Raw genomic sequence first — 25,345 nt, forward strand, 5'->3', positions numbered from 1 at the left:
ATCGGCCAAACCTAGCCAAGATCTTGGCAATAGAGCAAAAAAAGCTTGAAATTCCAGTGATGCTTATTACTATGCTTGATATTGAGATGCAAGAAGACACTTGGATATAACCTAAATACAATTCACAGCGAGCCCAAAAAATTGTAGAGAAAAATTCGATGATCAGATACCCAAGAGCAACCAAAATAGGTGAATAAGCTGTCAAACGCCAGGTAGAATGTGTTAAAGATTATGTTGAATCTTCCCACACAAATTTCATTTCCAGCTGATCAGGTAGGTCTTGGATGAGGTGTTTGACGAAGCGCTTCACTACCAGTTCTGAGCTAGATACACATCCTTCCAGGAGTGGTATACCTTCAGAAAACCAACTGCCAGTGAACCAAATGTTATGGAGACCGAGTGCCGGACCGTTTTTAAGTTGATGATAAGCCTTTCGACTATCAGCGTCCACAAGAACACGGTTGAACCAGATCCTATTGATGGTACTAGCCTGCGATATGGGTGACGTTGGGTTGGTTGTCTGTAAGAGGAGATGAGTCGGTGAACGATGGATGATATGAGTTGACATCCAGTAGGCCTGATCATCAAACACGGCGTGAGGGGTCGAGCATTTGGATTTGTGATCTTTATGACAGGTTAAAGTTCGCTTCGCCGAATCGACTGAGGTTGAGGAAGCCAAGGATTCGGACGAGCCCGCAGCGGGAGAGCAGCCCCTTTCACCCTCTATGCTCAAGCTTTGGGACTTCACAGCACTCTCAGTTGCATCTATCAATTGATTCCCATCGTAGATCCCATCCTTGTTGCGAGAGGAGGTGGTGAAGTTCAAGTCACGCCAGTCTCGAGGGTCTGCAGGAAGTACACTTGGGTCCACGTGATTGACGACGAGAGTTTTGCAATATTTGAATTTGCTCAAGAGCTCAATTCGCTCATGTTCTTCAACGAGGTTCTCAGGCGGATGTGTTTCACACATATTAGACAAGAGAGTCTTGAGTTGATCAGCTTGAGTGGCGAAGATGAGGTGATCGAATGCATGTTGCTTTTGACTTCGTGTTACTACCTGAATCTGTGGTTGGTTGATGGAAATTGGTACGATATTGGTGATTGTGCCGTCCATGCCCAGATGAATGTTTTCAGGTTCTAGAGAGTGTGTTAAGATTTTTGTAACGGTTTTGACCCCCTGTGAGCAAGCGTAATACGAGTGGCCGAAAGTGAGAAACATAAAATCTGCAAATAAATCAAAAAAGTCAATTATAACTCGTTAGTGGGATACCAAAAACTTGAAGAGCCCGCGCTCAGGTATTACCAAAAATATCTACGACTGGATAATCATCAAGCTCTCCAATTGAGCATGAACAGATTGAGCAGAATAAAGGCTCTAAAACTCGGCGCTTCAGCGTTTGACGCAAAGACCACTTTGATCCAACAGGTAAGGTGGACCGATTGGTCCAATCGCGCACACTGAGGTACTTGAAGGCCTCTGAGCCCAAACCACATTGCACTCCCAGGACATATAGGGTATATGAGAACAAGAAGGGAACCAACGAGGTGCCGTCCCGGTTGTACGACGGCTTATTGCGAGCATGATAGGAGAGAGCGGAAATTATGAGAAGGAGAACATAGGCCACGCCTATATAGAGGGCGGAGTATAGGTTCGAGATCCCGTCGAGGGAGAACCACGTGGTGATATATGACGGCTTGCTGATATGTCCAATATGGAACGAATCTGTCCCCTCGTACAACAACTTTGCTCGAGAAGTTGCTGCTTCACGTGAAAAGTATTGCTCATAAAAAGAGTAGCTGAAATCGGTTTTTGTAAGTGATATCCCAAGAAACTTGTATAGTTGAGTGAGGTGCGTATAATATCCTTTCAAAGTCATAAAACGCTGTCAGTAAGGTTTTCGTAAACGCGATGGGTCGAGCACCACCAGAGATATTAAAAAATATCAACACACCACTTTGAATGGCACGCATGGGTGAATCGATGTTCCAGAACCGACGGTCGGATGCTGATGCGCGGTGCTCTAAGATACCATCTTCTTCTCGGAGCTTGTCATCATCTGAAACAGAAACTTGAATGGACGCTTGACTGAGCCCAAGCTTTGGCGAACTCTCAAACAGATGGACTTCCAGTCGGGGTAGCATGATGGGCGTCCTGTCGCGTGATTTGAACATCATGTTTGCTTGGAGTGTGCTTATAGAATAGGCAGTCAAGAGACCGGCTAACCTGGTGGACGTTGGTACGTTGCTAGAATCAGCTGCTTACTTGAGGATTTTCTGAAGAGATGACTGAGCTACTTACCCACTGCCGACGACACCAACCTTGATGGGTTGAGTCGGATTTGACTTGGAATAGTACCATGAAGGTTGCGGCATGGTGTAGATGGGGTCGCGTAGCCTTTTGGGAAGAGGTATGAATTCGAGGAAGGATGAGTTCGTCCAGAGGGAGAGATGATTGATGTGAGTCGGTTTGTTTGCCCAGCAGTTCGAATTGCGGAATCATAGGCCGGTCTGCATGCTATGATGCTTATATAGCTGGGTACACAAGCACGGATTAGTACAGTCACCAGGAGGAGCTGAGGAGTCAAGGAGCCGAGAAGTCAAGGAGCTGCGAAGTCAAGGGTCTGGATGGAAAAATTTGTAAAACAGGTAAAACCCTGTCAGATGAAATTCGCTGTGCCGGATCGATGTCCCAATCGGGCCATATTTTGTTTGCTTCCCTATATACATTTTTCATTTCCATCATCCAATTGATATGCAAATCGATGAGAGATCAGATCGGTTGGAGAAGCTCACTGTCAGATGATGTTTGTTGAACTCGCCATAGTATGGTGTCCCTGATGAGCGACCGAGGACCACCTTATGCGTTATGCGTTATGCGTGTGTGTACTATGCGCTATGCGCTACATGCACTATGCGTTGAACTTGTACTGTGCCAAAATCGCAACCGGTCAATTTTAGAATTGACCGGAATTTTGATTTCATCGATCGACTCCTCAGCACAACCACCATCCTGAATTTTCTTTATCTCATCAAACATGTTATATAAGTTGTATCCAACTCGGTGGAAAACGAGGCCTGACCGAGATTTTCTCGATATTTTTCATCGGTCATTGTCTTGTTTTGCTCAAATTTGTCAATCTTGTATTCTTCTCCTTCACCGATTGAAAATTACCTTCACCGATTAAAAATTCCATTTCCAAAATGCAGCATCAAAATATCGCTCAAAATTACTCTGATTGTGAATCTGAAGACAACGACAATCCTGTGTATCATCAAGAGATTGAAGAGCACACTATACGCCAGTGTGTTGCAGCTGCGATGCAAAGAGATGAGATACTCTCACATCTTGATGGCATGGGGATCAAAATCTCACGTACGACTCTTACTCGCCGCCTTCAAACGTTTGGCCTCAGTACTGCCTACAATAAATTTTCACCTCAAGATAAAGCACTAGTAGAAGGACTCCTCATAGAATTCAATAAACGTGGCTATCAAAGGAAAGAAGCCATTGATCAGATCAAGGGAGATACAGGTATTATGATCAATATGTATGATGTGCGCAAGATGTCCCCAGACTTGTCACTTAGCTGGAAGAAAGATGATCTCCAAACTGGACTAGTAGTCCCAGAGCTGCTGATTGAACAAATGGAATTCATAATACATGGTTCACATCGTGATACTGGGATACGACGCATGAAGAACGCATTGGCTGTATTACATAATATTCGAGTCAACCGGAACACAGTCCAAACTTTACTTCAACAAATTGACCCAGAGGGTGTTGCTGCACGACGTCAAGGGCGATTGAAGAGGCGGGTATTTCATGTTGATGGTCCAAATCATGTCTGGTCTAGTGATGGTCATGATAAACTCAAGCCTTTTGGAATTACAATTTATGGTTTCATTGATGCTTGGTCTAGAAAGGTCTTGGGATTATATGTGGGTGTTAATAACAATGATCCACGAAGAATTGGATATCACTATCTGGATATTGTTGAAAAACTTGGAGGAATTCCTCAAAAGACTTGCACAGATCATGGAACTGAGACCATCAAGATGGCTGGATTTCAAATGTCATTAGCTCAAATTTATGGTAGTTTTACTCCTGAAGAAGCTGAGTCAGCTCATCTCTATACAACCTCTCAACGCAATCAGAAGATTGAAAGTCTTTGGTCACTTCTACGCAAAGCAATTGGTTTTGTGATTCATGATGAGATAGAGGCAGCTATACATATGGGAATCTATGATCAATGTGATCCTCTACAGAAGTAAGTTTGTCCCCTTCTTTCATGATGTTTTTTTGCTTACCAAGCATTCAATTTTTAGGATGCTCTTCCTGTATCTTTGGATCCCAATAGTACAAAAACTCTTGGATGACTACACTCAAATAAAGAATACTTCCCGGACTCGAAAAAATAAGCAATCAGCTCTTCCAACAGGTACAATTCCTAATGTAGTCTACTACTTGCCTGAAGGGTTGAATGGTATAGATGGCCTGATTCCAGTGCCCAAATCAACAATTCAAGCTCTCAGACAGGAACATTTCCCGGATTCAGATATACTATTTCAAGTCACGCCAAAAGCCTTCCAAGAACAAGTTGCCAGTGCAATTAGATGCTTAGAAATTCCACCTGATTATATCTCAATTGAAACTGTCTGGCATGTCTTTCCTGCTATTTTGGCTGTTCTCAGGCGGCTCAATGTGGATGTAAATGAAGCAAGATTGATGTATAAACATCATAGAAACTTTGTCCCTCAGGTAGAGATTGGGGATGGAGATAGATTAGCACCTATGATTGATATAGCTCATCCAAATGTGCTAAACTAATGTTTTTCTGTTGTTCTCTGTAGTTCGCATAGTTCGTTGCTTGATTTTTGAACTCCTGAACTCAACATTTTTGATCAATCAGAATGTATTTCTTGGCTCAAGCAACAAGTTTTTATATGATGATGAAATTCATAAGAGACCAAATTTACACAGAGTTTTTTATTCTTTGAATGAAGGTATATATGAGGCATATATATTAGGATGTACGAGTCGAGGTAAATTTATTTCATAAGAATAATTTTCAACTCAATTCTCACCATCATCCACATGATCAATCACACCTGATTCTTCTTCCAATTCAGAGGTGCCACTTCTAGACTCTTTGTTTTGAATGTTAATATTGTTATGTTTCAATGTAATCTGCTTGAGTGTCTTGTCATACTTGAAAGATGCTGGATTCAAATCCAGTGCAAAGCAAGCAGTCCCACAGATATGACTGGAGATAAATGCGTCGATTCCATCTTGACGTGGGTTATCCCATGACCACTTGTGCCTAAATAACCATTCTTATGTCTAAGTTTGTTATGTGAATGAATATACCAAAAAAAATCAAAAACTTACCTGAGGTCTATCATCCGCATTCCAGTCAGTAATCCATCTTTGAATTTGATGTTTGAAACCAGTGCTTGACCTCGGAAGTAGTCATAGGTGAAATGCACAAATGCGCTCAAACAATCTGATGATATAGATTCCGGCTGTGAAGGGCTGAAATCTTGTGTGGTACATATCACTTCTAGTGGATGATACAATACTTCTTCAATAAGATAAGTGATATATTGTGCATGCGTCCCAGATGGCTGAAGAATCATATTAAAAACAACCTGCAAAGATACATGTATCAGCTGGAGTAAGAACCACCAATGAGAAAAGCACATACACGTAGAGTGTTTAATAACAACTTTTGATCGTTTGTCACATGTGTAGAGAAAAACATTGCAATCTTGAATCTTTCAAGTAGGCAAGAGGTCAGATGATACACTGCTAATTCTGTCAAGTAAGCTTCCTCATCCTGATGTTCTTCATTCAGGATCTCCTTTACCACCACACTTTGAGATTTTCCATCGATGAGCAAGGTTCCCTTGTAGCTATATCGCCTTGTTCCCTTACCAATCAAGTAATCTTTTTCAATATCCTGCATTGCGTACCATCGGCCAAATACGAGGTCCTTGAGAGATGGATCAAGACTTGAATTGTCTGATTGAGCAACAAGTGAAATTAAAACTCCGTTTGACCAAGGTAATGGTTTTTGCTCATCGCGAATAAAATCTTCAACTTCAGGGAGGACATCCCCAAAACTTCGAATCCATGAAGGCTCCATCAAAGATAAACGTCGTCCTACATAGTTGGGAAGTGTTAATCCTTTATCTTAATGAACTGAAATACAAAAGAAACACTTCTCACCTATCTTCAAACGCAGTTGTAGAGCGTCACTCCATGAAATCAAAGTGATTGTCTGATCTGGACCGGCAGGATGATTTTCAGGGAGAGGAATTGCGTATTCCTGAGGAAAACTGGCAGTCAAAGCATCATATGTTGCATGTGCTGCTACAGTCGACTCTATAGAGATGTTGAGAGGGTCAATACCTTGATTCGCAAGTTGATATATACGTCTGATAGCAAGTTTTACAGAGTTTGAGAGATCAGCTGTCCACAAAGATGGTGTATCGATATCTGACAAGATCATCAAAGTATTATCAGTGTCAGTAAAGGTATATTGATGGTGAGAGAAAGTAATGTACCTTTGGCAGCCTGAAATCCCACCTGATTGATGGCTGGAACCGGTTTTGGAAAGTCAACATATTCTTCCAATTCCATGCTTTCCTCACTTTCTTCACCTTCTTTGCTTTGGTCTCCTTTTTTGCTTTCCTCGCTTTCTGAATTTGTATCGGATTGAGAACTTGTTGCCAAGATGGAAGCTAAGTAGGTTGCAGCCGCAAATGAAAGGGTGATGACTAGTGGGCCTCGTTTGCGTTTACCAGGCTGTGGAGTGTCGTAAGTTATGATCTGGTCCTTGAGGTGATCTCCCAAAAGCTTTGCGTTATTGACACCAAGGGAATAGAAGGTGCTATCATAGGGTGGGAGATCAGGATATAGAAGTCGGTTGGTCTTGCGAGATTTGGTCAAGGGTTGAAAGAACCCTACTGAATTTTCGCGAAAGTGTTCGGTTGCAGATTGAGCAATTTCAAACTCCCAGCGATGATCTGAGAAGTTGATATCATGAGTATAGTCCTGGACTCCATGCCTTCTTGCGCCACATTGAGTGTTGTATCGAAGCTTGACCACAACTCGATGCTTAACAGGGCCTGCTGGTGGGTTTTTTTTCTTAGTAGTTTGTCCTATGGCAGTTGATCAAGGAGTGTTCTTCTCATTTTTCACATCAATACGATCCATACGGACTCTCTTTGCTGTGCTTTCACCATGTCTGTAAACCTCAGCGTGCTCCAGTAGAGTTGGAGTTGATCCTGATGACTTTGGTGGATTTGGTGCAGATCGTTTAATAGGTCGAGAGACTGGGCTTGGGGTGGGGACAATCCGATTGCTGAGGATTTGAGCTGGTGTTTGAAATCGGCTTGTGTTGGTAGCTAGACGGTGAGGTAGGTTGATTGTGGCCCTGATAGCGTTGATCGAGGCAGGGCTAAGCTCTTCAGCTCAAAGGGGTGTGTTGGGTAGGGGAGGGGGCTGTTGAGTTGATTGGCCTGACTTTCGCTTGCAAGGTCCACACATATCTGTTGCATTCCGTGGGAGAGTTTTCCCACAGCCATCCTTGCAGAACTTGAGTGGAGGGACACTGCTCGGATTTTCTGCAGCCTGAAGAGCATCGTTGTATAAGCACAATCCACAAATGGGAGTTTTAATTGTATCCATGAAAGGGTACTCCTCTGTGCAGGTGGCACATGTTGGAAAATCAGTAGAATCCATTCTATCAATCAAAAGAAACATATGGAGGTCAGCCTGATAATATTATATTATAGAACAAAAACAAACAAAATGTGTGCGATAAAACATACATACTTGAGAACAGGTGGTATTTTTTCTGATTGATTACTTCTCTGAAGAGTCGATTTCAGAAATAATCGAGTGAATCAGAATGATAATAGAATTTTTTCATCTTCAAATGGCCTCTTCAACCACTGGTTAGGTTAAAGCTCAAGCACAGAGATTGATGAAAGAGCTGCGGCGCAAGTTAGGGTGTGAGGAGGGGTGTTCAGACTCGTGAGTGAAAGGTGATGGGCTGGTTTTTGCATGGAGAGCAAATGAATAGCGGGTGGGGTGTTTGTTTGTATTGGTATTGAAAAAATGCTGTATTGGATTTTGTAGGACATCGATCTAAATGCCAAATTTGCTGAGGTTCCCATTTCTAACCGAATTGGGATCCTCAATTTAACAAGGTTCTCATTTCTGACCGAATTGAGATCCTCGAAAATTTGACACTAAGAGTTGACTTGAAAGATACTGTGATGCTGATATGAGATCGATTGTTGATGATGTTGATATGAGATCAATTGTTGATGAGGTGATTGTGAGGTGAGGTGAGTCTGAGGAGTTGATCAATGATTACATTTGAAAATCGGGTCAATTCTGAAATTGATCAGTCGCGGACGACATCAGTACAACTACATATGTGTGCACAATGCATAGCTAAGCTTAACTAAGCCCCTCTCGCGCGGCTGCGTCCGCGCCCCTCGAAGAGGGGCTTACAACGGACTCGTACTTTTCGGCAGGAGAGCTCCAAGAATTAAGTCCCTTTATGTTGTTTTTTGGACTTCTCCTCAAATCCTCACCGTAGAAATTTGTGAGCTGCTGGTATGTTTTTCTTCATGCCTTTGTACATTTGCTGGCACAAGTTTCATGAGAAACAGATAGCTCTGCATGCTTTGAGAGCTGTGTCAAGAATGGGCCTTACAAGGCCTTACGTCCTCTTGTAATGGCCTAAGCCTTCTTCATATGCCTTGGATACGAAATTTGAAAGCACTTAAGCACACATATTACCAAATCTTCATCGCATATTTATAACACTTCCCCTCAAGGTGAGACAAACTATGAGGTACCAGATCATGTACAAAAGTGTGAAGAACAACATACGAGAAACTTGAGAAATTCTACGGTGAGGGCTCGAGGAGAAGTCCAAAAAACTACTTAAGGCACCTTAATTCTTGGAGCTCTCCTGCCAAAAAGTACGAGTCCGTTGTAAGCCCCTCTTCGAGGGGCGCGGACGCAGCCGCGCGAGAGGGGCTTAGTTAAGCTTAATGCATAGCACATAAGCACACAGTACATAGTGCCCAACGCATATTACACAGCGCATTATGCATAGCGCATAAGCTGGTCCTCGATCGCTCATCAGGGACACCATACCATTCTACCATTGAAGTCCTGACGTAAGTATCAAGTTCCAAAAATCCTACGAGATCACCGATGAGTGTGTTGGTGTGCTGTTGAGATAAGGTGCGCCGCCTGTCGGAAGTACCTGGAAGTACCCTCTATAGAGAGCACGGTAAAGAGAGCACGGAGGGATACCGAATAATCATCACTGGACCCGATCCAAGTTCCGAACACCCTCCATATCACATATCCCTCTCACACATAACGTGCAAATGCAGTTCCGATGAAATCTTCAATCAAAGTCACTTGCACACTCTCAACGTTCCTATGTCCATGTTTTTGGTATGATCATAATTGAGCTGAGTAATTCAGAGTTCTTTCAACATGTTTAGTTGTCTCAAATGATCAGATTCAAGAGCTTTACTTGCAGATGAGTCACACTTTCTATTGATGGCCAGATCATTGTCAGGTGTAGATACCACGATGTTCTAAGCATCAAGCAAGGTCTTCAATCTGATCATGTCTACATAATCCCCAAAAATGTGATAACATTGTCTGCCATCATCTATTATCTTGGGAAAGCTAAAAGATCGTGGTGAATTGTAATTAATGGGATGTGTTATGTTACATTGTAAAATATCTCATTTCCCTTTAGATAGTTCACAATTCATGTCGCAAAACTTGGTGGGTGTTACAAATTTAACAAGAGTCGAAGAATAAGAACACTCACGTGCATTGAGCATTTGGCGTCGTTGAGGCAGTGTACCATCTTGCACAAGACACTGCAACGAGATCTACTGATCGGGTTTTTCTCTAGCCACATTTGTGTGCAGATACAGATCCTTAGGGATGTCGTCATTCAAGTCAGGAGTCAGTTCGAAAATTGCATTCTCGATGGTAAGGCTTCGGTCACAGATCTCACTTGAATTTTTATTTGCATTGATATTATTCATCGTACGATGTCTGATGCTTCTTCCTTTTCCCAACAACAAAGAGTTGATATAAAGAATTTATACAAGATAGATGTTTTACATAGAAATAATTTGATATTGAACCTGTAACAGTATCAAACAAAAGAAATAGTATGAAGGAAACTTAGTATGCAGGACGATGTATATGCAAGTTGCTATTGACAGAGAAAATATTAAATTGGGTGACAGGATAGAGTGCAACAAGCTGAATAGAAGCATGATGTAGGGATAACGAGATGATTTCGGGGATACCCCGATGTTTTTGAAAGGAAAAGGCGACTTGCTTGCAAAGGAAACTTTACCAGTAGAAATGAGATAGAGAAGAAAGGATATCATAAAGCAGAAATCCTAGAGCGCGATGAATGCAGGGAAGTGTATATATTTTAGTGCTAGGTTGTACTGGCGTTTGGATGGTTGATAAATAGCAGGTATAATTAAACGGGATTGATATGAGCTCGACGACTACGAGGTGAGAAATGAAGTGAGCGGCGCGCGCCGTCCGTGGCGGAGCGTTCAAGGCTCACTGCCGATCCCAATGAGCTGGTTACCTCCTCGTTAGATTGCTGTCCCCGTCCCGCCAATCGTGTTACTGCAATGGGTTGAGGACGAGGGCTATGCAAGGAGGCAGATCTGAGTGAGCCGTGTGGGCTCTTGCTACCGTCGTTACCCAATGATGATTGGGACGAGCCAAGATTGACTTGCTGATTGTGCAGGTAGTTTCGCAACTTGATGGCACCTTGGGTGAAAACTTGAAGGTTAGGGCTAAGGATCCAATTAGGACACCAGCCTCGCTCTCCCGTCGACTCTCTCAAACAGTAAGTCCAGTGTGAGTGGGTTTTGAAATTGAACGCCCGTAGAACTTCGCCCTGTCTTAGATGAAGCAGCTCTCCGGACCAATGATGAGAAAGTGATTGATATGAGATTAAACAGATCTTGGCAGTTGTCAACTTGCTCTTGTCAAAAATATCTTCCATGGTATCGATTGGATTAGATATGAGATTTTTCAGTGAGGTGACACCGTTCGGCGCGAAAGAACAGATCGAGCGATTGGTCTCTAGGATGCAATTTTTAGGAACCCAGCCAATACTGTCAGTATTGTTATTGAATGTGCGAGTCGGAGATGGAGAGGTCGATGTAATTGATGAAGCTGAGGAGGTGAGAACAGAGAGTGGCGAAGTCGAAGTCATTGAGCTAGCATCTTTCTCGATCAAATATCGAGTCTTGGACTGATATGGAAAAAGACAATTTAGTACTCCTCCACCCCTGATCTGAAGAAAGAATGGTAACAAAATTGACTGACGTGGTCCCTGATGATGAATGTCTGACCGGGCTTTATACCGATTTCATCATCAAGATCGGACTGATAACCACAGATGGCAAGGCCGTACGGAAGCGGATGGCCGTCCGAAGTCTCGTATCCTTCACCTGTATCCCCAGCAATAAATTCATCTGTGGAGATGGACCTGTTGTCACGTTTCCGACAAGCTTTGATAGACCTCAAAGGAGACGGAAGTTCCTCGATCGAGCGGATAGCGAAATCTACGCCCTCGCGTGACTTGAATGATCGGTAAACTTTGAGTGGTATTTGACCGTAGCTCAAGCTATTTTCGGTAAAAGTGGTACCTTTTTTACGCACAATCAAAACGTGCTTAGACCAAGCGTAAGGATCATCGAGATAAAAGGATGACAAGTGGTTGATGAGAACCTCAATGACTGTCTCCTCATTGTTGGATTTGACCCGTATACTGGTCTCCGAGTTGAGGGAGGGAACTGGTTCTGCTACGCTTGGAGTTGTACGCAGGTTGGAGGTCGAGGCAGATCTATTCATTCCAGATAATTTGTCGTGTGCTCTGGATCTCGCCTCTGTTGAGTATCGCAGGTCTTCTGTCATGTTCATGTCGCTAACAGAAGGCAACGTAGATGTACTAAGCATAGGCGATCGAGCAGGTCGAGTGAGCAAATATGGCTTTCTGGCTATCATAAGACCAGACTGAGGAGCGCCCAGAGCAGTCGTAGCCTTGGGAGTAGAGGCCATCAGATTAGTGCTACTCATCGAAGCTCCCTCAAGTTTCGAATATGAAAACTTGCGCCGAAGCTCCAGGAGGCCATAGGTCGATTGCCGGTTTGAATTTGTGGTGGCGCTAGAAGTCGCGCTTGTTGGAGGGTTTCGAGACCAGGGATTTTTGGTTGCTGAAGAAAGGTTTGTCGAAGAAGGGTTTTGAGTATTGTGAGGAAATTGATAACTCTTCGGGGTCAAACTATTGTGACTGGACAGAGAAGTTGGGCTCGGATTGGCAGTCAAAATATTGTTGTCAAGAGCATTCTGATCCTTCTCAATCAGGCTAGGATCTGAGCTGGATCTTCGGCGCCCAGACTTGGGTACCAAGCAGTTGGGCGAGCATAAATCAAATTCATTGTGTGAGGTGTCGTGTTTCTGGCCCACCATGTCGGGGGAAGGTTGAAAAAGGAGGACCGGAGGTAACTCGTTCTTGTGTGCGGTCCAGTGCCCAGGGATGCTGGGTAGCTTGGGAGTCCCAGCCGGGCTCGCTTGTAAGATACTCGCCGCATCCTGCTCCTTGCACGAAGTATGAGTAGCCCAACTCTGCAAAGCAATCAAAGTGTTCTTCAGCAACACTTTTTGATACCAAATTGAGCTGGTTTGAATGGAAGGCTTACTGAGTTGAAGCTTGCAATACTGCTGGAACGCTCTCGTAGAATTCGAGTAAAGGCTCTTAACTCCCATAGTTCTTCTTCCAGGTGACTTATTCGTTCGTCTGAGAGGGATGTTGACGTCAAGGCCAATCGGTGAGCCGCAAACCCAACGACAAACTAAAATCGAACCGGATGGAATGGCGACGTACCTTGATTGTTGAATGTGCTGAGCACGTGGCTTTCAAGATCGACTTTCCCGAGGGCTGAAAAAGATTCACTTGCGATTCAGTTCTGTGGAAAGAATCTGATTATGGATCTGAGGGTGTGAGATGAACAAACAATTTGGTTTAATGACTTCCTCTTGAGTCAGCATGGAAAGGGTAGTTCCAGAAGTGAGCTCATTAATGAGTCTGATGAGTTTCAATCTTCGGCCAACTTTGGCCATTCCAAGGTCCCTCAAACTTTCTGAATCGAGATTCACAAGTACAGTCCCATCAATCCCGTTCTCTGCGAAAAGAAAGCATACTCGAAGACGTTAGTACAATGAGTGATCGAGCATGAAGTTAGATCAGAATGCGACACCTTCGGAGACAGATGCGACTTCGGAGAATCCCATAGCTTGTAACCAATTCTTGACTTCTTTTTCAGACCAGAGACGCGGGCACGGGGGAGAGTTGATCAAACTTGCTGTCCTAGACGGTGTATCCTGATTGGTTGGATTTGACGAAGCGGAAGAGGGAGAAGTGGACATGGACCGAGCGTCCTCCTCAAACACCGGCGGTGACGTGTTGTACATGATCTGGACAGTAAAGGAAGTTGGATGTGAATATTGAAGGTCGCCAGCGGATTTGGTGTAAAGGAGGATCGTTGATAATTTAGACCCGACGCCTGCTGCAGGGATATTTTGTGAGAGCCTCCAGCCTACTGTGATGAGAAGTGATGGCCTGGTTCGAGTCAGAATCCGTACTACACCTCTTGTCTGGATTGACTTGGTCAGCACGACAAGCCTGGTTGAAAGAAAAATGGCAGAAACCAGAAGCAGCAAAGACGGAAGGGTCCTCAAAGAGGCAGAAGGCAAGGATTGAAATTATTCGGCGAGGGTTCGGACGATGAATCAAGGTGACTGGTGATGGAACACAGAGCCGTAAATGAATTTGATAACAATTGACCAAGCAGCTACCACAGATTCCTGAGGTGGTATATCGATGGGTAATGAATAGCGATAGTCAGACACAAGATACAATTCACTTTGCCTTGAAACCGAGACCAAGGATTTTGCGTAGAATAAGCGAGAGAGAAATTGAGACTCACGCCGGTGGGCAAGGTCTACGAGCTACCTTGCAGTCTCCGAAGGGTAACGACCGAAAAGGTTTCTATCTGGGTGTATGCGGTTAACCTCAAGCTCCAAGATAGTGAGTAGTTACTGAAAGCAAGTTTGAAGTTTGCCGGCCGGATGATGCTGAATGAGAACAATCCTAGAAAAGCTCTAAGTGGGAAAGAGGAAAAGGAGTAATTCACAAATTCAAATGGATTCGAAGGCTATTGTTGTACGCTTGAACAAAAGAATCAGTCATGCTCTGTCATGCTGTCATTGTCCATCAAGAGATCAACTTTTCTGTGTTCTGTTCCTTTCTGTTCATCGACCCTTCTGAACTTACTTATCTCTATTGACAGGGAAAGGATGATTGATGAGCGCGATGGAAAGTTTCCATGTGAAGATTTATGTATTCATACCATATCAAACTCTCTTTCGATTTCTATGTATTACCTATGTAGTTGCAATTGAATAAATAAACAAATCAAGAAAGAAAGCAAGACTCCCTCTTCTTTTGAATACTAGAGGAAAAGGCGGGCATGCCCGTATTGGGGACTGGTGAGTCGTGACCCTCATGTAGTTTATTCAAAATATTGGAAGTAGAAAGTTAACATGTTCATATGGACATCATGAGCATCCCATCATAAATAAATTACAATTAGATTTTTGTGAATAGGGTGATAAGCTTCTACAAATCACAAAATAAAATGTGAAGAGAAAATGAAACAAATATCAAAGAAAGTAAAGTCGTACTATAGCGTACTATGCTTCAATAAGAGACCATTCAAAACTTCTTGTGAAAAATATCAAAGTGACCAAAGATTATACAGCTGTTCAGGAAATTCGTGTCTTTTTCCTTTTTTTTTTTTTTTTGCACATAAGGTTTGCCCTAAAATACAGCGTATACAGGGCTGTATCAGAGAACTCCGTGATTCTTCGACCATCCATGATCAATCACTCCTCCCACACCATCCAGATCCGTATCCTACGGTCTACCCTTTCATCAATACCCTTTCGTCAATCATCTCTTCAACCCGGTGCTTCGACCGGTCCTTCAGTGTGTTCACCATCCCTTCCATATATCGAAAGGCCTCCAGTATCAATCAAAACCAATCCAACGTCACCGACCCTTCAATACATCGAAAGGCCTCCAGTATCTATAAAAATCTATTGAACACGCCTGATCACGCTTGCTTAGTTCCTGGCTTGTTCACCATCACTCCGGTTTAGCCTCCGGAACAAAATACGTCCTTACCTGGTTCACCAGCCTTCCACATCCACCCGATCTCTCGTGGTTCACCATCGTTTCAAAGGTTCAAACAGTGACAGAACACCTCGCGATCAGCTGATCCGGATGCTAATGAACGATACTCCATGGCTCAGCTTTATCTGATCTCTACGGACCTCAGCCATGGCGTAGGCTTTAAATCACCCCATTCGTTCATGCCGATTCAAAACCAGAACAGAAATTTCATCTCCAATCAAATCGAAAATCATTTGTTGCGTTATTTGTTCACACAGTCCAACATGGCCCATCGTACCCACCAAAATGTGCCACTGTCAGTCCTTTTCCCCCTTCATGATTCATCTTTGCGCGATTAACTTTGTTTTTTTCTTTGGTCTTGACATCTTATTTGACAACACTTCAGTCATAATGGAACTCGTAGGCCTATCAGCCCAACCGGACCAATTTGCACCTCCCCTCGCCTCACCCAAACTCACAATTACATGCCAGGGTTGGCTGATATGCAAAATCAACAAAGGTGAGTTTGCTGAAGTGTCACATGAGTACAGATATCATTTGACGGTTTTGTTTCATAGATTGCGAACCAATCTCAGCCCAACTAAGCAGACTGCGTCTCACGCCTTACCCAATTTGTATGGTTACGGCTCTCCAGTCAAACAACACGCAACTTTGACCCCCATCGACTCCAACTCCAGTCTTGAATGGACTCACAGCGTGTCAGATTTCTCACGTCAAGCTCACGGTCTTCTCGGTGGACAACCGTCGATTTTTGGTAACACCCCGCTTAACGACAATCACGCTGCCTTTTCAAACCCTGCCAGCACTGTATTCAACCCGCCGATCGTAGATGACTCCAGCATGATTGGGTTAAGTAGTAGCAAGACGGCCAACCGCTCAACTATTGATCGATTGAATACCCCTACCACGGGGCTTGTGGCGGTGATTGATGATGATGATGGTAAGTCTGTTCCATTCAGTAGTTGGTGTACATGCTCACCAACATCACTTTTGTAGAACTGCCTCACGATCTTTTTGATGACCCAAAAGTAGCTCCTGCCCTTTCGGGTGGACTTGTAACTCGCCAATTCGAAACAACCTTCAATGTTTATCAACTCATAGACGCCGAACCTGAGAATGTTCCCAGCCAAAGCAGAAAGCGCACCCGCTCCGCCAAAAAGGCGCCCCCAAAGCCTTCTCGACCCCAATGGAAAAACTTCAGACCTATTGTACCTGTGATACATACATTACCAGTCGGCTCTTTCAGCTGGGATGACTATCGTGAAAAGATCTTCAACGCGTGTAACTTACGTCTTGCTGGGATATCCAAAGCTCTTGTCGCGGCTCACGAGACAGGTCACTTGGCTATTCATGCTTTCATCAAGGGTACCGATCGCAACCACAAGTCGTACGGCGGTTATATCACCGATGACAACAGTTTCAGTCGATTGATCGTTGCTGTCCTTGCTGCGCCCGCCGATGCGCACATGGGTTTCAAGATCACTCACCCTAACCCCAAAAACAACGAAGAAGTAACTCGATGTGTGCGCCGCAAGATCAAGGGATTCCCTTCATTGTCTGAAGCGGAAGATTCTGAGTCCGCCGGGGTGAGTAGTCTCTCTTAACCCGCTTAACTACTCTATACTAACATTATCTTTCAGTCTGATATCCTTAGCGCGGCGGAGAAAAATTACAAGACTTTGATGTCACAATTTGAAAAGGCTTTCAAGTCAGGCGAAAACGTGGCTACGGTAGTCAATCCCAAGCAGCCGGAGCAAGTATTACTTCTAAATACTGCTCGCATCCGTCATTGGGCAGACGACTGGGTGAGTCAAGGTTTTGTTCAAGGGTGTTCTCATAAATCTTGGACATTGATGAACAATTGTTTTTTTGCAGGCTGCTGGCGTCTGTGGAGTTGACGAAGTGAATCCACCCATGGATCGTCCTGGCTTCAAATGGGTCAATGCTTCTGACTACGAAGAGGAGAAAGCTAAACTCCTTGGCTTACCCGATCGACGCTCTCGAGGTCACCAGATGGCTGCTTCGCCATCTGGAGGTACCATTATCCACCATAATTACTATGGCCAAGTTCCGAGTCCTTCCTTACCTGGTGGCACCCCGCTCTCCACTCCGAACATGGCGATCATGGGGCCTCAAGTTCCATTGTCCAACGTTTCACCTTCAGTTAATGTTCAGCCTTGTTTATCCCCTCCCCCGGCTCACGTTCAACCTTCCTTTGAAGAATTTTTGGAATTCGCTGGAATCCACGAAGGATTGAAGAAGACTCGCGATGCGTTAGACAAAGAAGGCATCAATGATTTCCGTCGTTTGCTTGACCGCGAAACGTACACCATTGTCGCTTTGCGTTCAATGGGCATACCTTTTGCTCATGCGGAAGACTTATGGAAGGCTGTGCCCAAATTCCTTGAACAAATCAAAAAGAAAGATTAATGATCATCATATCTCACTCGATTTCTCAAAAGTATGCCCAAAGAATCCGTATGATTCTTTTCTTGATAGTGAAAAATTGTGATATCCATGTTTTCTAAGTCTGAAAGAAAAATTCTTTGTTCTTGTTTGTCATCCCCACTCTGTGCAACATGATCTTGTGTTTAGATAGTTTGTGTTAGTCTATAGCTTATGCAATACTAGATATGCATTGATCACCCGCCCATTTTGAAAGTCAGAGACATCATGAACTTTCACTTGAAAATTTCAATGAAGCAACCTACCGTACATCTTCAAGTTGAAGCTGTACGGTGAAGCCGATCTTGGAATGACCATTTCTGACCTTATAAAAATTTATGTTTGATCCTAGCTGAAGTAGGATCAACTTCAGCTAGGATCAATCTCCATTCTACAATCAACCAGCTTATCCATTGGAAAAATGGATAAGCCAATTTTGCTCTCGTGTTTGCACAGGCTGTGCACCATCCAAGCGAGTTTAGAACCGATGGAAAATAAAGGCACCACATGGAAACTTTGAATTATCATTTGGAAGTGGTTTTCCTTGCGCCGTAAACCATCCATCTGAACATCCGAAAAAACAAAAAAAAGCACACAAAAAGATGTACAACATCTTCACACAAGCAGAACATTGAGAGACAAGTCGTAAAAACACTGAGTGGACAAGTTTGGAAGTCACTATATCCAATACCCACAGACCGCATATAACTTATGCATGAGACCTCCTGTGAAAGTGTTCCAAGTCACATTCATGATGATATCAATCTTTTCTTCTAACGCGGTGCGGCCAAGAATTTGTGTTCGACGGAAAGCTGATTTTAGGACGCTGAAGGCCTTCTCTATCGGGTTAAAATCTGGAGAGTAGGGAGGTAAGTACATAATCCGAATACCCCTTTCCTCGGCCAATTCAGCAATTCGTCCTCCATGGTGGATGCGTGCATTATCCATAATCAAGACGGAGTTTGCCTGCGGGTATGGATTCATAAGAGGAAACTACCACCGAGGTGGTCAGAGACGATGAAGAAGAAATACATAAGCAAATAGAAATCAGACTTACCAGTTGATGTTTGAGAAAACCTTCAAAATCTTTGCGATCAAAGCTTCCAACTTGGCACGCCATTGCCAACACACCCCCTTTGAAGATAGCGGGTAGCAGAGAATAACGTTTGCCACCGCGGCTCCAGGGCATTCTTTTTGTGCGGTGCCCTTTAGCAGCCCAACCGTTTTCTCTGCGCAGAGCCCTCTCCTGAATGGCGCATTCATCTAGGGTTATATTATCAGTTTGACGCTTTCAGCTCACCCAAAAGGACAGAAATCAATGTACCCAAAAAGACCATCATTTCAGGACGCAAACCACCCACGGCATGTAGATATCGAGCGCGCTGGTCGGCGCTTTGGTTCGGGTGGACCGTGCGGGTTTTCTTCAAGGTTAATGACAAACGGGTTTTCAAGTCTTCGGCGATGGTTTGAAGGGAGACCCATTTGCCAAATTCTCGATATACAGCGAAGCGAATTTCGTCCAGATACATCGTGGGGTTCTCATCAACCAGCGTAAGCATGAAATCACGATGGTCGTCATCCAACCTCGTATTGCGACCAAGTGTGTCATATTCGGCCGGATTTCGTACAACTGAGAATGTGTTCCGGTATAGAGATTCCCATCGCGAGAGGGTACGCAAACTGACAGGAGATCGCAGCATCGCTTTGACCTCACGTTTGGTCATACCTTCGCGAAGGTACTGGATGGCCAGTACCTTGATGCCGGCATCGTACTTTCCCGGTCGGACTCGTGGTGTTCGCATCTCGGAAACCTAACAAATGCAGAAATGAATCAGTCGAAGTTGGGGAAGGATAGCGACCAGAAAGAAGAAATGACGAATAGGCAAAGAACAACTGACAGATGTCCGGAATGATGGTGGTTTGACAGAAGGAACAGTTGGTGCTTGATACTGGAGGCCTTTCGATATATGGAAGGGATGGTGAACACACTGAAGGACCGGTCGAAGCACCGGGTTGAAGAGATGATTGACGAAAGGGTATTGATGAAAGGGTAGACCGTAGGATACGGATCTGGATGGTGTGGGAGGAGTGATCGATCATGGATGGTCGAAGAATCACGGAGTTCTCGGACGGAGTTCTCTGATACAGCCCTGTATACGCTGTATTTTAGGGCAAACCTTATGTGCAAAAAAAAAAAAAGGAAAAAGACACGAATTTCCTGAACAGCTGTATTATGAAAAAGGGCTTTTTATAGAATTCCGCTATCCCAGAGTGCAGTCTGTACAAAAAAGAATATTAGCCGTGTTCAAACCAAACCCGGTCGACTCAAAAACACCCAGTTGCGTTTTTGGTGGTCACTTTGTGTATCTAGTGACAGCTCTTGACAGCTTCCAGCCAAAAAGTCAACCGGGTGTACCGGGTTTTCGTGTAACCGGGTGTACAAAAAAGAAAATGAAAGAAGAGAATCAGTTTCAAGAATTACAACATGAATCAAGGTTATCCTGAACATATCAAACTCATGATCAATGTATTGGAGAGACAATCAAGCCAAAATTGACTGTTTCTTTTACAGCAGGCAAAAACAATTATATATTAGTAGCATCAGCAGCCTGAGGCAAACCACCAAAACCAAAAGACCAACAATCAATTCAAATCCAAATCAAACCAAAAAGAGCAAAAGAGCAATAGAAGACAAACTGAGGATGAATAATAAGTCTAGCCCTGTTCAACTGAGTTACACTCCATAAGATCTACTTTGCAGCTTTATTAACATCATTCACACAAGTATACTCAGGGAAATGTGTTTGAGTGGGCCTTGAGGTAATTTAGCTTTAAACAAATCAATTTTAATGAAAAATGAAATGATTGAAATTCTTAAAAATCATCAAGAGTTAGGGCGCGTTCACTTAGGTCGTGTTCACTTAAGCCAGATTTCGTGAAGTCGCATTCCGAGCAACCACTTTTCTACATGTAGAAAAGTGATTTTTGTAAAAAAGCCCAAAATCCGCGTTTTGTCAGAATTCGTGAAAAATGATGTAATGAAGCGTTTGATTTGATGATCATTAAGGACGGTTTTCGAATCTTTGAAAACCAGAACGGTCTTGAGAGTTGCAATGAACAAAAAAAGGTTATGAGCCTTTGATAATCCAAATCATCCCTTTTTCCAAGTTCCCATCATGTCGAGTTCCTCCGATTCCGACTCTGACACATCCTCTATATCCATTCGACCCGCGATTGCAGTTCTCAAGATTATCATCAAGGCCGGAATTGATTACATTGCTTCAATAACCACCGAGAAAAAGCCATGTCGAACATCAAAGCTTCGAGGAAATCAATATACAAATGAGATCCTCGAAGGCAGTGATGTTCGGTTTCGAGAACTTTGTCGAATGGACAAACTTGCCTTTAAGGGACTAATCAAAGCCCTTAAAGGCAAGCTTGTCATCCACTGCAAGCGTAGTGTTACGGTGGAAGAGCAAATAATGATCTTTTTATATATCATTGGAAACTCTGGCTCCAATCGAGTCGCCGGAGAGCGCTTTCAACGCTCTGGACACACCATCAGCCGTTATTTCAACAAAGTCTGCCGGGCCATAGCATCTCTCGAATCAATATATATCGTCCAGCCTACCGGAGGAGAGATTTGTCCAAAGGAGATTAGGAATAACCCACGGTTCTTCCCATACTTTGAGAAATGTGTGGGTGCCATCGATGGCACCCACATTCCTTGTATTGTTCCTGCCGACCGACAACCAGCCCATTGAAACCGCAAAGGGGATCTTAGCCAGAACGTTCTAGCCGGGTGTTCAACCAACATGATGTTCACATTTGTTTACGCCGGTTTGGAAGGATCTCATGCGGATGCTCGGGTTCTTCATTGAGCACTTGAAGAACGAAGATTTGTAGTTCCTGAAGGTGAGAAACTTACAAATCTTTGTTCTTCTTTTCCTTTTGTATACTTTGATATTGATCTGTTTGTTCAACTCAGATTGGTTCTATCTCGCCGACGCTGGTTATGCCAACGTACCAGGTTTTTTAACCCCTTATCGATCGGTGCGGTATCACCTCAAGGAGTGGAGGAATTCTCACTTGACACCACAAAATGCAAAAGAACTTTATAACCACCGACATTCAGCACTTCGAATCGTCATCAAACGGATTTTTGGTGTCTCAAAAATGAGATTTCCCATTCTGGCCTTGATGCCATCTTATCCTTATAAGACACAAGTCATGATTGTTGTAGCGTGCTGTGTCCTACACAATATCATCAAAATCGAATCGGGCGAGGATGAATTTTTTGCTGAATACATGTTGAAGGAGCGCTTGGAAAGGCGAATGGCCGATGATGGTGAACCAGATTGGGTTGAACCTAACCCAAATCAGCGGACTCAAGCATCTGAACATAGGGACCACCTTGCTGATTGGATGTTCCGTGATTTTGTTGATGCACCAGCGGCGCGTAGGCAGGTTTAATACTTTGAGGCTCATTATTTTAGCAAGATTTCAATTCGAATCAAATCATCATTATATGTGTATTACTTTATAATGTATATTCTTTATAATTTGTAAGATACATATGAATACTGTAGTTTTTATTTTGTAGGATACAAAAGATGAAATGACAAAGTAAGATAGTTAAATGAAAGATAAAAGGTATGAAACAAAAAAATATCATATATGAAGATGAAGATATCATTCATTATCTCCATCCTTCTCTTGATACTGATCCAATATGTTGGCTTCACTCTTTAACCAATCCCAACGATAATTCTTATCCATGTGGTAGAAAAAGGATGCTGAGTCATCTTTCTTCAATTCATTTGCTGCTAAAATGATGTGTTGAGGTTTGAGGTTGTTGGTGCATCCCTTGTTGAAGATCGCCATAGCTTCCTGTCGCATCGGGTGTTGTTCAGTTTTTATTTTAGCAATAGCCAACTTGTTGCTGTCATTCCTATCTTCCATACCTGTAACTCGGTCAACGGCGTTTCTGATTGATTCAGCTACGAGCTTCGGTCCGGTTGTTCGAGAGCGTTTTGAAGTTGAAGCTGAGGGTCCAATCAGGCTCCGTTTGCTGCGGACAAAGCGGGTCTCTGGGCTGTCGTCCTCGTCAGTGTCACTGTCGTCGAGGGCAGCTTCAGCTGCTGTGAGACCGTCTTTTCGAGAGCAAGACTTGATGAGAGGGTTGAATCGAAAGAAGGAAAGATTATAAGAAGAAGAAAGATTAGAAATATAACAAAGATTAGAAATAGAACAAAGTGAATCAAAGAAAAACATCGAAAAATGTATCTTACAGTTCTGTTGTTCCTCCTCTTCTTCTGTGAAGGAGGTGGAGCCCCTCTAAGTTCAATAGCATCAAGATCCGAGTCTTTGTCCTTATTCGAATCCGATTCCTGAGATCGAGATTGATGTTGGTCTTCATTCAAACCTTCATCAATACCCCTTGCAAATACAAATGGTGAAGATGAGAATCATCAAACTTACCATTATTTTCCTCGTCTTCATTTTCCTCATCTTCGTTTTCCTCATAGTCATCATCACATAAGTCAACTGCCTTCTTTTTAATACTTTGAGTTCCGTATCCATCGTTACCGTTGGCTCGAAGGTTCTTCGCAGGCACGACCGTTTGTACAGCTTCATAGGCGGGAAAACCGCTGTGTCGAATTGGTTTGGCATCAACATTTCCTTCCTATTATGTAATGATTGATAGCCATCACCTGAATCAACTAGTTGTCTATGTTAAAGTTAATTTAAAGGGACTTGCTTACCTTTTCAATCCAATTAAGCCACCAGTCCTTATCAGCATGGACCTCACCAGTCATTGTATTGGTTCCAGGAGCGCCGGAAGAATCGATGATCTTGTCGAAAGCCTTGAGAGTCTTCTTCAACTATGTACATATAAAAAAAACATAAAGAGAGTCAGTCGAGCTGAAATGAAAGAATAAAATCAGAATTACCCTTTGAAAATGATTTTTTAATCGTCTCAAAGATGCGTCGGTTTTGAATTTGGTGTTGAAGTTTTCTAAAACAACTTTCCAAGCCTCGGTCTTGAGGCCACCATTGTTACCTCGGCCGAGATCCATTTGATGTTTGATTTTGTCGATGAGATAGAGAGTATCCTTATGAGCCCATGAGTCACCAGCGGCGCCTTTATCTTCAGTTTCAGCTTCAACTTCATCTGCCTTCTTATCTTTCACTTTATCTTTCTTTTTATCAGTGACTTTAGTTGACTTGTTCGGTTTCGGTTTTGGTTTCGGTGTTGGTTTTGGTTTTTGTTTGTCTTTTGATTTGTTTTTTAATCTTAAGTTTTTCACTGGTTCAATTTCAATTTCTTCAGGATCAGAATCGGATCGAGGCATATTGAATCGAGAGTGTAGTCGACAGAAGATGAAGGAAAAGGTTGGATTTGAAGTAAGACTGGTGATGGTTTTCGAAGACGGTGGTGAATGATAAGACCGGTGATGGTTTTCAAAGAAGGTGGTGAATGATGGTATTTGAAAGGTTCTGTACGGTGGAAGGTACCTTGTAGATTTCGATAGAGGTTTACGAAAGAGTCGATAATGTGATTTATAGGAGGAAAAATTCGATAAAAGTGAATTGTGGGAAATCGACTGAAAAGTCGCATTTTACAAGCATTCTGCGCATTACAGAATGCTTGTAAATAACATATCGAACACATTTCACAGAATGCGAATTCTTGACATCCAAGAATGTGAATTTTTCCGAAAATGCGCTTAAGTGAACGTGCCCTTAAGGAATTTCTGACCAGAAATCACATTCTGTAAAATTTTTAATGCAAAAATGAAACACACACCACCAAATAGACACTTTAAATTTTGCAGAATGTGATTTCTCACCAGAAATTGCTTAAGTGAACGTGCCCTTAATGACTGTGAGGTTGGACTTGGTTAACTTGGATATAAAGATCATTTTAGTTGCTTCAAATGAATTTAAAATGGGTATATAATTTATTCTACCATGTGCACAAAGGTATGGTAGGCTGTGTTTTTTGATTTGATTGATAATTTTGACGATTCTTGGTATTTCTCCCCAAACATACTTGATCCTATACACAAAACTTACAAAAGACTAAAACCCAAAATCAATCAAAACAAATTTCTATCTTTCTCTAGGTTGTAAAACACTTTCAATTGAAGAGACAAAAAGAGACTCACCTCTACATGATTTATGATTTCAGATTTTGATCAAACAGGTGGATAAGAATTTCAATACATTCATCCAATTGATTTTGCCTCCAAATTTCACCTCTCTTTCTTCTTGATGAGTATCAAAGAATGAGACACAAAATCTGATCAATTCACCTAAACCAAGCCATTGTGTGGATAAATGGTGACATCAAAGTGTGCAAGGTTGAAAGATATGATGTAAATAAGAAAATGGATAGTTTGGGTCACAGTCTAGGTTGATGAAGCAAAGAAAAGGCATTGGACACAAGGCAATCCCCAACTGGTCCTGGAGCTTCCAGTGCATGGCCTCTTGTTAGGCTGAGAGATGATGTGATACTGTTTCATTATCTTCTTGATTGAAAAATG

General features: G+C 42.9%; 4 protein-coding genes across 4 annotated transcripts; 1 reads left to right on the forward strand and 3 right to left on the reverse strand.

The window, feature by feature from the left end:
* Nucleotides 1-229: 229 nt before the first annotated feature.
* MELLADRAFT_113355 (uncharacterized protein) lies at nt 230-2,373 on the reverse strand (the record flags this gene model as incomplete). The annotated part of the gene is made up of 4 exons (XM_007418024.1): nt 230-1,224; nt 1,304-1,864; nt 1,953-2,224; nt 2,300-2,373. 4 exons carry the CDS (start codon nt 2,371-2,373, stop codon nt 230-232), a joined length of 1,902 nt encoding a protein of 633 aa, XP_007418086.1.
* Nucleotides 2,374-5,074: 2,701 nt separating this feature from the next.
* MELLADRAFT_113357 (uncharacterized protein) lies at nt 5,075-7,747 on the reverse strand (the record flags this gene model as incomplete). The annotated part of the gene is made up of 7 exons (XM_007418023.1): nt 5,075-5,321; nt 5,390-5,625; nt 5,706-6,163; nt 6,230-6,499; nt 6,568-7,164; nt 7,213-7,439; nt 7,530-7,747. 7 exons carry the CDS (start codon nt 7,745-7,747, stop codon nt 5,075-5,077), a joined length of 2,253 nt encoding a protein of 750 aa, XP_007418085.1.
* A 2,720-nt stretch (nt 7,748-10,467) lies between these two features.
* MELLADRAFT_95512 (uncharacterized protein) lies at nt 10,468-13,567 on the reverse strand (the record flags this gene model as incomplete). The annotated part of the gene is made up of 7 exons (XM_007418010.1): nt 10,468-10,581; nt 10,644-11,345; nt 11,420-12,694; nt 12,796-12,893; nt 12,981-13,034; nt 13,111-13,296; nt 13,354-13,567. 7 exons carry the CDS (start codon nt 13,565-13,567, stop codon nt 10,468-10,470), a joined length of 2,643 nt encoding a protein of 880 aa, XP_007418072.1.
* Nucleotides 13,568-15,613: 2,046 nt separating this feature from the next.
* Nucleotides 15,614-16,954, forward strand: MELLADRAFT_95513 (uncharacterized protein; the record flags this gene model as incomplete). Its single annotated transcript, XM_007418011.1, has 4 exons — nt 15,614-15,645; nt 15,736-15,849; nt 15,908-16,290; nt 16,347-16,954. 4 exons carry the CDS (start codon nt 15,614-15,616, stop codon nt 16,952-16,954), a joined length of 1,137 nt encoding a protein of 378 aa, XP_007418073.1.
* Nucleotides 16,955-25,345: the final 8,391 nt, after the last annotated feature.

The sequence above is a fragment of the Melampsora larici-populina genome, assembly GCF_000204055.1.
Source record: "Melampsora larici-populina 98AG31 unplaced genomic scaffold MELLAscaffold_82, whole genome shotgun sequence".
NCBI lineage: Eukaryota > Fungi > Basidiomycota > Pucciniomycetes > Pucciniales > Melampsoraceae > Melampsora > Melampsora laricis-populina.